The 13683-nt window shown below is 34.9% G+C and overlaps 1 protein-coding gene across 1 annotated transcript in view; it reads left to right on the top strand.

Moving 5' to 3' along the window:
- Ctnna3 (catenin alpha 3) overlaps window positions 1-13683 on the top strand; it is a 1259651-nt gene that overhangs the window by 793314 nt on the left and 452654 nt on the right. Inside the window, exon 10 of the mRNA XM_048338867.1 lies at window positions 6896-6988. Within this exon, the coding sequence (XP_048194824.1) occupies window positions 6896-6988 (93 nt within the window). The remainder of the gene's footprint in view (window positions 1-6895; window positions 6989-13683) is intronic.

The raw sequence follows: 13683 nt of genomic DNA, 5'->3' as shown, positions 1-13683 counted from the left end.
GTTCACCATTTGGTAGGCATATAAGTGAAATTAGAAAGAATGAGGATGTGCTAAAATTGAGTGTGTGGAAAATAAGGGTATGAATTCTGATTCTGGGCATCTGGGAATTTGTATGAGTGATGTATTTATTACACAGGTCCCGAATGAAGACATAATTTGAAAGAGGGTATGAGCAATGGCTTTCAAAGAGAATGAATACCTTGCAGAAAGATACAATGGAATATATAAATTATTTTCATGAATAATTAGATGACCTTTTTATCTAGTATATAAACCACTCTAATATTTTTTTAAAATTTTATGTTTGTGCGTAATGTGATAGAAATACTTCCTTGAATTTACATCTGACACTAGGATATCTGGAAGGTACCTTCCACAGAAATGGCTACAATTCTCAACTACTGGCATTTAAGTTTGATGAAACTGACCACTGAAATTAGGTCCACTGTTGGTGTAAGTCTCTATTCCATTACTAAGAGTAAGGGTTCTCTAATCGCATAGAAGAGAAAATGAATTTGCAATACCTGAATAAAACAAGATTTGGTTAAAGATACAAAGTAATGCACAACATCAAATTAAAATGTAAAGAAGTCTTAGACTGAGCAGAACCCATATTTACTCTAAGATATTATAGGTAGTGGATGGTGAATATATGCAGACTAGGATGGAGGAACATCTAGGATTCCTAAATGATGTTCATTCCAAGACTTGATCTTCTGGTGTAGAGGAAGAGAGAGCAGTTCTCCAGAAGTCTGGAACATGTCATGAGAGGATAGCTAGAACTTTTTTCCATATGCCTATTTTCTCATTTCTTGAGTATTCTGGTTTATTTTTTCTCTCCCAAGTAATAGTAAAAAGTTATTATTCCCTGTTTTCAATTTATGATGCCTTTTATGACATCCTTATGTTTTCCATAAATACTCAGGTCATGATTTGAGGGGACTTTTTGTTCCATTACACTAATTTTCAGGAAGTAAAAATCAACTAGTGTCTGGATTTGTACTTATGTGTTGTATGGTTGTATATGCTTGTGCATGTATGTGTGTGTGCATACATGAATATGTGTTTATTAGGATAGGGAAGTGATATCACCTAGGTGGTAAAAAAAATCGGATTATACTCCCTTATACCTCATATTTTCACTAATAGATTATATCCAAATTAAAGTAGAAAGGATGGCCAAGCACTGGTGGCTGACACCTGTAATCCTAGCTACACCAGGAAGCTGAGATCTAAGGATGGCAGTTTGAAGGGTTTTTTTTCCTTGCTAAATTTTAGTTTATTTATTAATTGAACACAAATTTTTTGACAAGGTGTTGTGCAAAAAGGGTACAGTTACATAGTAGGGCACTGTGTACATTTCTTGTGATATCTTACACCCTGTTTTTCTTTCCCTTCCCTAGGTCAGGTAGACATAGATACAATACACAATGTATCAAGAACATATACAGTATCCACGTGGCCAAGCCCAAGAAAATTCACCTAGGGCAGTTTGAAGGTTTGATGCCAGCACAGGCAGAAAAAAAACAAAACAACCCCCCCCAAAAAACAAAAAACAAAACCCAAACCAAAAACACTCAAAAGCTGGAATTGGCTCTGTGGCTCGCAGTGGTAGAGCACTAGCCTTGAGCTTAAGACTTCAAGGACAGAGCATAGGCACCGAATTCAAGCCACATGACCAACAAATAGAAAAATAAATAAATAAATAATAGCAGAAGGAAATGGGATTAATTGTAATCGTTATTTATTGACAGTTCTATTATTTTTATCCTCCTCTTCATCCCTTTAGGTAGAGAATTAATGATACAAACATTGTGTGGGTCTCATTTACCTCTGTTATTGAAAATATTTGGCTTTCTGGAGTTTATGACCACTGTAAAAACACTAAAAATTCCACCTACTTATAAATAATTTCATAACAGTAATAATAATTTTATAACAGTTGGACTGTCCTGCAGCGGGAATCCATTGCCTTACAATGCACTAAATTCTCTGTCCCTGGAAATGTTTACATAGGATTTGTAGGGCCATCTGCCAGAGAGGAATATGTATGAAAATGAGATAATGACCTTTTCTCCTTCATGGAGAGTCATGATGCTTGGTAACATGACACTGTAATTAACAATGAACTCTGTACAATGCATGCGCCACAAGGCAAAATCTCACCAAACATGAAGACTCTCCTTGTGTTCTTAACAAATCAAATATTGCAGCTAAATACCTGTACAGGAACTTCGTAGTGACAGACTGCATGATGTGAGATGAGCAGCTGTCCCAATAGTGTAGGCGTTCCTCACAGTGATTCCCTGTCAGTTGTCACAGATGGCAGATGACTGGAGCTCCAGAGACTTCAGATAAACTTGAAATGGAAATACTAAAATGTGGCAGGCTTTGATAGTTAGAACACTAAGCGTCAAATCTTTCTGTCAGATTTGGACAAAAAGTTGATTGAAAGTGGAGTTAATGTACAGAATGGAATGTTTATCTAAGGTTCACTGAAACAGTTTCTCATTTCCAAATATTTGCTTTACAGCTTTCCCTGTTTGTACCACGAATGAGCCATTCTTAAGTCAGCTTTGGGAAAATGTTTGACCTTGATGGAGAGTGAAGGATAGAACTAGCCTATGTGGTAGATTTCTACAAGGCTGGGATCCAGAGCAGGAGTTTTCTCAACTCAGATCATAAGTTAGGGAGGTGAAGCGTACCTATGTCTGGTGCCAAGATAAAGGTAAGAGACCAAGAGAAAGGGAGAAAGACCCCAAACCCGACAAACCATGTGATAAGAATATAACAATTGGTATACATCCAGGAACCTTTATTTTTGTGAACAGTGGTTTATTTAATCAAATTTATTTATCAAATAAAACAGTAAGGTCAGACAAGAGCAAAGTGCTTGAAGTGTGGTGTACATTTCAGAGAGCAGAGAGACTGCCAGAAAACTTCATTTTCTTATCTGTAAAAGGCAAAATGAAAATTTCTGTTGCAATGACCAGATCCTGTATGGATAATTATTTGTGATATAGCTTAAATCTTTTGTTAAAGGAAAGAACACTTTATCTTAGCCTCTTCTATTTAATCGATGTGTGATTTTTCTGTTTGGTGTCTTTCATACCATTTATTGAGGATAATTTAGATTCTGGTTTTCTTAGACTTGGCAAAGGTTTAGCACAATTTCAATACAAGGTGCGTTCCATCATTTCAATGCAGAAACCCTTGCTGATACTTTCATTCTCAGTTGTAAAGAGCACAAACACATATTTGGCTATTGACTCCTCTGTCATTTGTTTTAAGAAAGTTTATTCTCCTTGCTTGATTTTGTTTCTCTATGTATTTAAGAGAGGATTAGAGTAGCAGTGGAAGTTAGAACTAGTGATTTAGGGGTGAAAGCTATCACTGTTAGGCTAACAAAAGGGGCTTTCCTTTCATACTGTCTTACTTTAAGTGCCTTTTGGTGGGGCATAGGCACTCCTTTGTTTGGGTATACAACCATTCTATCCCAATACTGGGTTACATCTAAACTCTGTGGGTATTTTCCCTTATATGGCTCTTGAAAAAAATGAATGTGTAGTTCTTGGATTAGACATTTTGTTAAAATTCTTTGAGCCACTAAAACTTAATTTTGGAAAAAACAAACTTATTTTTGCAACATCACTTTGATAGTACAAGTTCTTTATTTTTCTATTAGTTGCAAGATATAGGTGATGAATGCAAATTCATGCCTAGTCATGACTATCAGCCATCAGAACTAGTCTATATACTACATCCATCTGCAAAAACTTCAGTATGTGGATAGTGTGTGTGTGTGTGTACATAGAGTGGGAAACAGGATTAGCATAGATCTATTTGTCTCCCAAACTTCTAAACTGTCCTGATTTCCCTTCAGGAACAGAGAATTTCTATAAGCATCTGTTAAATAATGAGACTTTATCCTTATTTTTGAAACAGACTAAGTTAGATAAACATAAATGCCAGACAATGTAAAAAATACTTTAAGCCATTTTACAAAATACTTTGTTTGTTTGCCATTTTCTTTGATCAGTAGAGAGTTACCTTCATACTCTGCTTGGTAACGTACAGCTTGACTAAAATGCCATACAAAACTAAGAATGATTTTCCAAAACAGAAATTAGACTTTCATTCTGATATTGATGTCATGTTGGAAAATAGGTTATTAAAAATTCAAATTAGAAATGAAGAAGGAATAGTCTGATGGCTCCTCTCTGTATTTCCAGCTATGTTGGAAATGTTGATAAGAGGATTGCAATCTGAGGCCAGGGCAGTCAAAAAGTGAGAAATAGCTGAAAAGTGACTGAAACAAAAAAAAATCACTGCAGGTATGTTTCAAGTGGTGGAGCTTCTGTCTCGGAAATATGATGCCTTGATTTCAAATCCCAGTCCTTGAAAAAAAAGGAAGAAATAGAAAACAACTTTTATATTTTATTCTGGTAGATTTTATATTTTATTCTGCCACTTAGCTTTTCTGGATTGTCAGAGAATTGTTTTCATAAATTCCACTTTTGACCAAGCACAGTCACTTTTGACCAAGCACAGTCATGATAATAATCCTAGCTATACCAAAGGCATAGGTAGGAAAATAATTCTCCTGAGCAAGAACATGAGATACTGTCTGAAAAATATATAAAGCTAAAGAAACAAACATATAGTTGGGAGTTTAGCTCAAGTGGTAGAGCATGTTCCCCAAAATGGGAGGTCTTGCCTTCAAACCCTATTCGTGAAAATAAATGAACAAATAAATCCAATATTGTTTGTATAAAAGTGTTAAACTCACATAGATATTTCCATAGTACTTAATTATCTAGAAAGTTTAGTTGAGACAGAATAGTTCTATTAAGAAGTTCTGAATCAGATAAGCAGAAGCCTTAGATGAAGTAAGTCATAAATGCTTTCAGTATGATCATTAATTGAATAGAAAAATTTGAATATATGATGCAACTTTCAAAAAGTAAAACTTTTAGCTGTGCTGTATTTTCAATTATAAATATAAACTGCATTTCTATGTTATGTCAGTCATTTAACCAATTTGTATTTAACATGAGGACCAACAAATGCCTAGAACAAGAATATCTACTCTTAAAAGGGCAAAGAAGAGAAGTGGGAGACTTTTTAAAAAAATAGTAAAAGGAATTCTACATAAGTCCTATCTTCTATAACTTCAAGCTTTGGATTCATTGAGATTATTTTTGTTTGACAACAAATTGAGGCAATGACTTATTCACAATGCTCAGTTTTACCAAGAGGGATTTTCTACAAATGCAAGGTAAATACAATATATTTGAAAGCAATTAGTCTGCTGAGTTGCACTATCATTGAGTGAGGTTTGAGGAGGTGAGGCAGAGGGTGCAGAGAGGGTTTGCCCTTTTCAAGTAATTCACAAATGCACTAATTATGTGTCAGATATGAAAGTTGAGGCATTGTGACCTTCAAGCCAACAAAAGACCTTTTCAAGTTAGTCGTTTTCATGTACATTAATAAAGTGAACAATGCCCTTCCACACCTAAATAATGTATGGCTGTTACTTTTTATATAGGAATGCAGACCAAGGAGTTGTTTCACTATTGACATCTTAAAAGGAATGCTATAAAAAGCAGAGACTGTAAACCTATTGAAATATCATTTTGTAGTACTCTTTAAGTGGTGACCTGAAGATATGTTTGTTGTACGTTTGTGATACATGAAACTAATGTGTGGTTTTTCTGCAACTAAATGTATTTTGAAGTTGAGAAGTAAAAAATGCATTATAACTAGAAAACAGCAGACATATTTGAAAAGGTAGAAAAATTACTCTGTGAAAAAGTGTCTCCTAAAAGACAAATAACTACAAAAGCAATACTTGCAAAACTGTTTGGTGTAAGTGAACTGAACACCTCATGGGGGGAAAGGGAAAGGGGGAGAAGGGAGGGGGGTATGAGGGACAAGGTAACAAACAGTACAAGAAATGTATCCAATGCCTAATGTATGAAACTGTAACCTCTCTGTACATCAGTTTGATAATAAAAATTTGAAAAAAAAAAGAAAAAGTGTCCTCTGGCAATGATAGACTGTGAAAGATGTTGTAGAGGGAATATTACCTCCATGCAACCCTCCTTGAGCTAGTAAGAGGAATGTTGACCAATATTAGTGCTCAAAGAAAGAGAGAGAACACCACATGCTTTTGTAAGCCTCTCTTATGATAATATGAACTTGTAAATGTTGGCTTTGGTAATAGACATGGTAATTATTTAAAAGAATGCTTATATCACTGGAAGAGTATCTAAGTTTCACAAGCAATAATGTAAAAGAAACTTGGGTGTCACTGACGCTTGAATCAAATTCACTGCCAGAACGTCAGATAGTGCTCATTAAGTTGTAATAGAAAATCAAGACCAGGGGAGAAATATTTAATTATCTTGTATTTGTCCAGCTGGGGAGCATATTTGATGTTGAATAAAACATGAATAGGATATAGCTATGCTCAATGTAACTTAAGTATGCATAACAGACCTCTGGGAAATAATAAACCAATTACAAACTTAAAATAGACCATAATCATAGAAGATTCCAAGAACCTATTAGCATTCAATCCATAGATAAACTTCTTTTCCAGTCCCTTAAGAGCTTCTCATTATGGATTAGATGATGATACCAAGAGGCTTTCCTGACTCAGTCCCTAATATTTCCTGTCTATATTGAACAATTCTCTAAGGCCTTTGTTGTTATTTGTTTTAATAGATTTTTAGAATTATTTCATAACAGACACCAGTGACATTTATAAAAATGCTGTTTGTCACTGAATTTTCAATGAAGGTCTACACATTCTTACTTGTCCTGGATAACAAATGTGTCTGTATTTCCCTGATGAACTAAAACAATTTCCATCATTTTCAATTGTATTTAGGTGGCAAATCTTGCTTGTTCCATGTCAACAAATGAAGATGGAGTCAAAATTGTAAGAGTTGCAGCCAATCACTTGGAAACTCTATGTCCACAGGTATGAAAACTAAGTTACTGGCTCTTTTATATATATAAAACTATGTACAATTCTTAGTGATTTTATACATATTAACTATATTAAAATATTTTAAACACAGAAGATGGAATTTTGTTCCAAGATTTTTTTTTACCTTTTATCACTGAACTAACTTCTTTAGATTTGAGAGTTTTGATGCTAGAAATATCTTCCAGTAGTCTGGAAGTATGAGAAAATTTATGTCTGAAAATATATAGAAAATGGACACATTGAATCCTGATAAATAAATCGCTTTATTTACTTACCTAGATAACTAAATTATTTCCATCAGCAGCAAATAAAAGAAGAAATGGAGAGGGGGACTTTTTATAAAATTTGTAAAAAGAACTTAGTCTATGATATACATGGAAGAATATTAGAGTATTATATGATTTTTGTCAGGTTAGAGACTCTTATTTTGTAGATGAGCAAATTGGAAATTCTATAAATTAAATATTACCTGGGTAGTTTTTAAAAAAACTGATAGTTGTTTAGAGGGATAAAACAAGATGCTGACCCAAAGTTTAATAATTGTATAGATTTCCATGTAAGTTTTGTTTACAAGTGTGCTGGGGGAGTTCTGGGGTTGGAAATCAGAGTCTTGGTGCTATCCCTGAGCTTTGCTGTTGAGTGCTAGCGCTTCTACCACTTGAGCCCAACTCCATTTCTGGCTTTTTGGTTGTTAATTAGAGATAACTTTCTCATGGACTTTCTTGCTGGGAATTGGCTTTGAATCACAATCCTCAGACCTCAGCCTCCTGAGCAGCTTGTATTATAGGAGTGCTTGGAAATTTATGCAAGTTTTTACTACTTGAAATAATATCCATTATATCTTGTGATAAGTTATTGGGTTAGAGAGAAATATTTTCTTATCATTAATTTAGGAGTCACTTAAATTTTGAGGAGCAACCTATTTATATAGAATTATTTCTTGCTGACATCCCTGAACCAGTATCTACATAAGGGCAGTTTTAAGTACTCTTGTCTCTGAAGAGGCAGAAAATAGTGTGGATAGCTCCTAATAAAGATTAGAAATTGTATCAGGATGTGAAATATAATAGTGATTAGAGACTTCAAGTCTCTGTTGAAATTCTCTTTCTCTGCTAAATGAAGACTATGTGTGAAATTATTTAATTGCTATGCTGATGGTTTCATTTCTAAGATCAAACAAGGAAAGACTTTGCTTTTTGAGCTTAATATTGATTAGAAAAAAGAAATAGCTAGAGGGTCAGCACCTGGGATGTCTCACTATCAGTTTTCAATAGCATTTCACATGGACCACAATCCGGCAATGAGCTTTCCAAAGTAGCCAAGTCACTTACATTTACATCTGTGGTCTTCAAGAATTCTCAAATCCATACCATGGCTAAAACTTGATGCTGTTCCCTTTTAAAATGTCTTTCTACCACAAAGAACATTACATGTATCTCATTGGTTTTGATTTGCTACTTTCTGATTATTAGAGAGAACATTTTCTCCCCCAAAGGTTTCTCAATGATACCATTGTCTAATTGTATGACTTGCCTATATCTTTTGCCAGTTTACAGCTGGGTTGAACCAAAGGCTGTGAGAGTAGTATTCCTGTAGAATTTTCTGTAACCGCAAAAGCTTGACTCAATCCCAAATGTCTGTCAGCAGAGAATGTTCAAAGCTACTTAAGGCATTAAGTCAACTTCCCTGAAATTTGCTCTTTTTTTCACTTGTCTTTCTTGGGATTTCAGTCCAAAAGATGCAAGGTTCTATGTATTTGGGAGATGAGAGATATCTAAAATAAGTGAAAAAAAGAAAAGTTCTGAGGAGTATATGTATATTATCCTTTATGTGAAAACAAAAAAGAAAAAGGTATATATATATATATATGTATATATATATATTCATGGAAAATCTTTGAAAACATTCCATGAGAGTTGTGATAGTTGTTGCTTCCAGTAAGGTAGGTGGGAAGACAAAGAACAAGGAATATTTCAGCAAGGAACATATTTTTGCATTTCATTTGATTGCTTTTGGGACTCTTAATCAGAAATGAGTATTACATTAATTTCTGAAAATAACCCAACTAAGGTTTCCAGTCACTTTCAAAGTGTATTTTTATTATCTCTAAGTAATTGCATAAAGTGGTTTTAATTCAACATGTCATTTCGTGGGTACAATACATCTTGACCAATGTTACATATCTAGTCATTTCCACAAGATTTCCAAATCCACATGTCTCATCAAATTTAACCTAGTTCTAGTTTCACATATGTACATTGAATAAGACAACTACATTTGCTCAACCTTTCTGTCTTTACCTTCCTTTGGCATTTGCTTGATGCATTTATCCTTTGGTGCGCATCTAGGCTCTCTCCATAACTTGGCTCTAGTGAGTAGTTTATCCATGAACGTAGTTACTATGTAAATGTTTATACTACGTCCTAATTAGTAATCTTTTGGATAAATGCCTAAGAGTATATCACTGGATCATAGGGTAGTTTGCTCATTCCCTCTCTTTCTCCCTCTCACCCACTCTCTTTTTGAGGACTCTTCATACTGCCTTTTACAATGTTGGCACTAGTTTAATTTTCTTTCATAAATTTTTATTGTAAAGGTGATGTACAGAGGGGTTACAGTTACATAAGTCAGGTGTTTAGTACATTTCTTTTTGAACAGTTTACATTTCAACCAACAGCATTCCAATTTTTTTTCTGCACATCCCCATCAACTTTTGTTCCTTTTCCTGTTCTTGACGGTGGTTATTCTTACTGAGGTGAGATGGAATCACAAGGTGAGTGAGTTAGGTAAACCCTGGGCCAGGAGGTGCTGACCAGGGCATCCCTTAATTCCTACTGGTTAAGTACAATTCAATTCATCCAGGCTGCAGTGTGTTCAATCACTCCGGTTGTTACTGAGCCTGAAAGATGACAACTATGATGCTTTGCCCAGTTACACTTGGTATACTTAAATAAAAACACCTGTCACTTGAAGCATATTTAGCAAGTGATGCCTGAAATGGTGACAAGACTTGAAACAATGTTGTATGAAAAACCTTATAAAAGCAACAAAGAATTTTTAGCCAGGCAAAGGTAAGACTTGGAGAAACATGATTACTGCCATCAAATCGTTACAGGGTGGTGATGTTGAAAGGCTGAATGTGAAGGGCCCTAAGGGACACAGAAGCAACCTATGAGAAAAATTGTGAAAGATACAGATTTCATCACAATATAGACAAGATTTGTCACAGAGCTATCTTGACAAACTGAACTTTCTTTTAGAAGAAAAAATGTACAATTTCTCAATACACAGACATTTTATAGGAAGAAAATGGATTCTTGACTCAAATATTAAATAGCAGGGTTCTAATACCCAATACTGAGATTCTTTGATGGCCCTGCCTTGTAGAGAAATCAGAGAACATGATCTGGATGATAGGATTCTCAAGTATTATGTCACTGAACGTTTATACTCATCCTGGCAGAGTGATTAAGTTCAATCTGTATTCTATTCTAACATGTCACTTGAGAGGATGTTTGAAAAGTCAACATTTTATATAAACATCTGGCACAAAGCTCAGAAAGATTGAGTCAGGGTTCTAATTTAGATTAGGATTTGAAAGCAGGAATTGAATGAGTATGAATTTAAGACCTTAGCTTAAAGAAAACTTATTGTGAAAGGTCATAGGAAAAAACATTGCCCATTGAAAGCCTCCCAAGACCCCCAAAGCATTGGAATTAAAGAGACATTCGTTACATACTTCAGTGAATTCTAGACATGGGTCTTTATGAAAGCGTTTTCATGGTCTACAAGGAAATTAAGTCAGGGTAGTTCATTTGTCCTCACAAATCAAAATATATTAACTTTCTATTCTGAATTTTTGTGTTGCCTACTCATTACTCAGTGAAAACATTTGAATTATGAAAAAAATGATATAAGATTTCCATATTTTTTTCATGGTTGGCAAAAAAAAGGTTCACTGTATCTTATCTGAGTACATTGGAAACTGTATATACTGGTATTAGAACTAGGAAAGTGAAAGGGAATACCAAAATCGAGAGACACCGGAAACACAAACGACTACAAAAGTAATACTTGCAAAACTGTTCGGTGTAAACTAACTGAACAACTCATGGGGAGAGAGGAAAAGGGGGAGGGAGGAGGGGGGGATGAGGGAGGAGGTAACAAACAGTACAAGAAATGTATCCAATGCCTAATGTATGAAACTGTAACCTCTGTGTACATCACTTTGACAATAAATAAGAAAAAAAAAGAGGAAAGCAGATAAATTAATGGAAACATTTCTAAGGAGAAGTATCAGAATTCATTAGAAATTAAATGAATGTAAAAATATGTAAGAATTGTCAAAGCTTGGAATAACACAATATTTTATATGTTATTCTTTCACAAATTTGAATCCTCTTTTCTCAATTCTGAAAAAAAAATAAAACAAATGTTCAAACAGACAAAAAAATGTTTCAGTATCATTTTAGTTCTGTTTCTGTCTCCACTGCCTCTATTTAAATGAAATTGTTTTCAACTGAAATATCCAGAAAGGTACCAATTTAGGTGACTGTACTATATTATGTAGTGACATGATTTAGGTACCATACTCTGTTTTGGAGAGTTAGTGGCACTGCTGGGTTTGACTTTCAGGGTCATGCTTCTTAGTCAGGACATTTACCTCTTGAGCCACATTTTTAGTTGGGCTATTTCTTCTTACTTTTGGATCCAAAGCTAGCCTGGATCCAAATCCTGTTTTGGTTTGTTGTTTATTTTGTTTTTTGCTGGTAGTGCATCTTTAAAAAAATTAATTATTTATTGTTAAAGTGATGTACAAAGGGGTTACAGTTTCATCTCTGGGCCTGGATGCTGTCCCCAGGCTCCTTTTGCTCAAGGCTAGCACTCTACCATTTAAGCTAGAGTACCACTTCCAGTGTGTGTGTGTGTGTGTGTGTGTGTGTGTGTGTGTGTGTGTGTGTGTGTGTGTGTGATTAATTGGAGCTAAGAGTCTCATGGGACTTCCTTGTTCCAGCTGGTTTTGAACTGAAATCCTCAGATCTCAACCTTCTGAGTAGCTAGTATTACTAGGCATGAGCCACTGCATCCAACTCCAAATCCTGTTCTTTGGCCTTCCCATTGAAGTTTGGATGACTGTCACATGGCAGAGTGTATAGCTACTCCTGTTGAGATAGTCTCAGGAATGTTTTGCATGGGCTGACCTGGAACTTCAGTCTTCTTGTTCTCTGCTTTCCAAGTAGCTATGAGCTACTGTGTCAAGTATTCATTTGAATAAATACCTTCTACCATTTATCCCTTTCTTCAGTTACTACCCAATGACCTGACAAAAGTAAACCAGCTGTCCTCCAAGTTGCTTTTAGAACACATAATTTACATTCTGCAGGTGTGTACCAGTGCCTCACACCTGTAATTCTACTCAGGAGGCTGAGATCTGAGGCCAGCAATTGGCAGCCAGCCTGGGCAGGAAAAGTCTATGAGACTCATCTTCAATTAACAACCAAAAAAAGTCAAAAGTGAAGCTATGACTTAAATGGTAGAGTATCAGCATTGAGTGAAAATGCCAAATGAGAGCACAAGGCCCTGAGTTCAAGCTCCAGTAATAAATAAATAATAGTAATCAATAAATAAAGTAATAAATAAATTTCATTCTAGTTGGGCTGCATATTGGATATAGTGAGTAAGGAAGACGTTCAAATTTGTCTTAGACATAGAAGCTTGTTAAGAAAAAAACTATCTGATGAGAAATGATGTGTGCTGGAAGTCATATATTTGTATATAAATGGAACCATAATGTCTATAAGAAAAGGGAACTTTGTTCCACTAATTGTCCTGGGAATGGTGTTTGATTCATGTATTCAGTGCATGTTTACCTATTGAATGACCTTTTATTTTAAGTATTTTGTACAGCAGATAATTGCTAAAAGGCAGTACTCAAATCCATTCTTTCTTGTTCTCTGGGAAGCATAGAAATCCCAATCTCTAATCAAAGCAGTCAACATTTCCAGTATGACAGCATGTCTGCTGAAGTGTCAGTCATCTAAACTGAGTGACACTATCTCCCCCTGTGAAGACAGGCCTGCATGCTGCCATAAAAGCTTGCTCTGATTAAGTTGTGATGGCTTATTCTATATATCATGTGCTTTGGTGATGGCATTGGGGTATCACATTCAAAGTGAAAATGTCCTGATCTATGTTTTTATTTTTCTTTCTGATTGCAAGATGTCATATTGGTTAAGCATTTAATTTTTTAAGTATAATCAAGTATGGGGGAAACACGTTTATTTTTGTCTTATGTTGATGATGATGATGATGATGATGATGATGATGACAAAATCATCATCATCATCATCATCATCATCAAAAGATGCCAGATCATATCTATATAAAATGAATGGAAAGATCATTACAATTCTGCTTGGTTTGTTTATTTTATCTTCAGAGAATGGCATAAAATGCTAGAGATTACATAAACATTCATTTATGTTATAAGAAGTTTAAAATGAAAGCGCTTTTTTCTTTTTAAGTTAAGTTCTTTTTAAGTTAAATGGTTCACCCTTAGGTGTACCTGGGTGATATCAGATTCTGAACATAGGATCAGTTTTGTCTTGGTGATGCCACAATATTTGTGGAAAATGCTGGTACCCAAGAGCATTATAAGAATTTGTGTTTTCTCAGTGAGCCACTCC

This window comes from Perognathus longimembris, chromosome 2 (assembly GCF_023159225.1).
Source record: "Perognathus longimembris pacificus isolate PPM17 chromosome 2, ASM2315922v1, whole genome shotgun sequence".
Taxonomy (NCBI): Eukaryota; Metazoa; Chordata; class Mammalia; order Rodentia; family Heteromyidae; genus Perognathus; species Perognathus longimembris.
The sequence above is the reverse complement of the archived record's forward strand: the minus strand, read 5'-3'. Positions and strand labels throughout refer to the sequence as shown.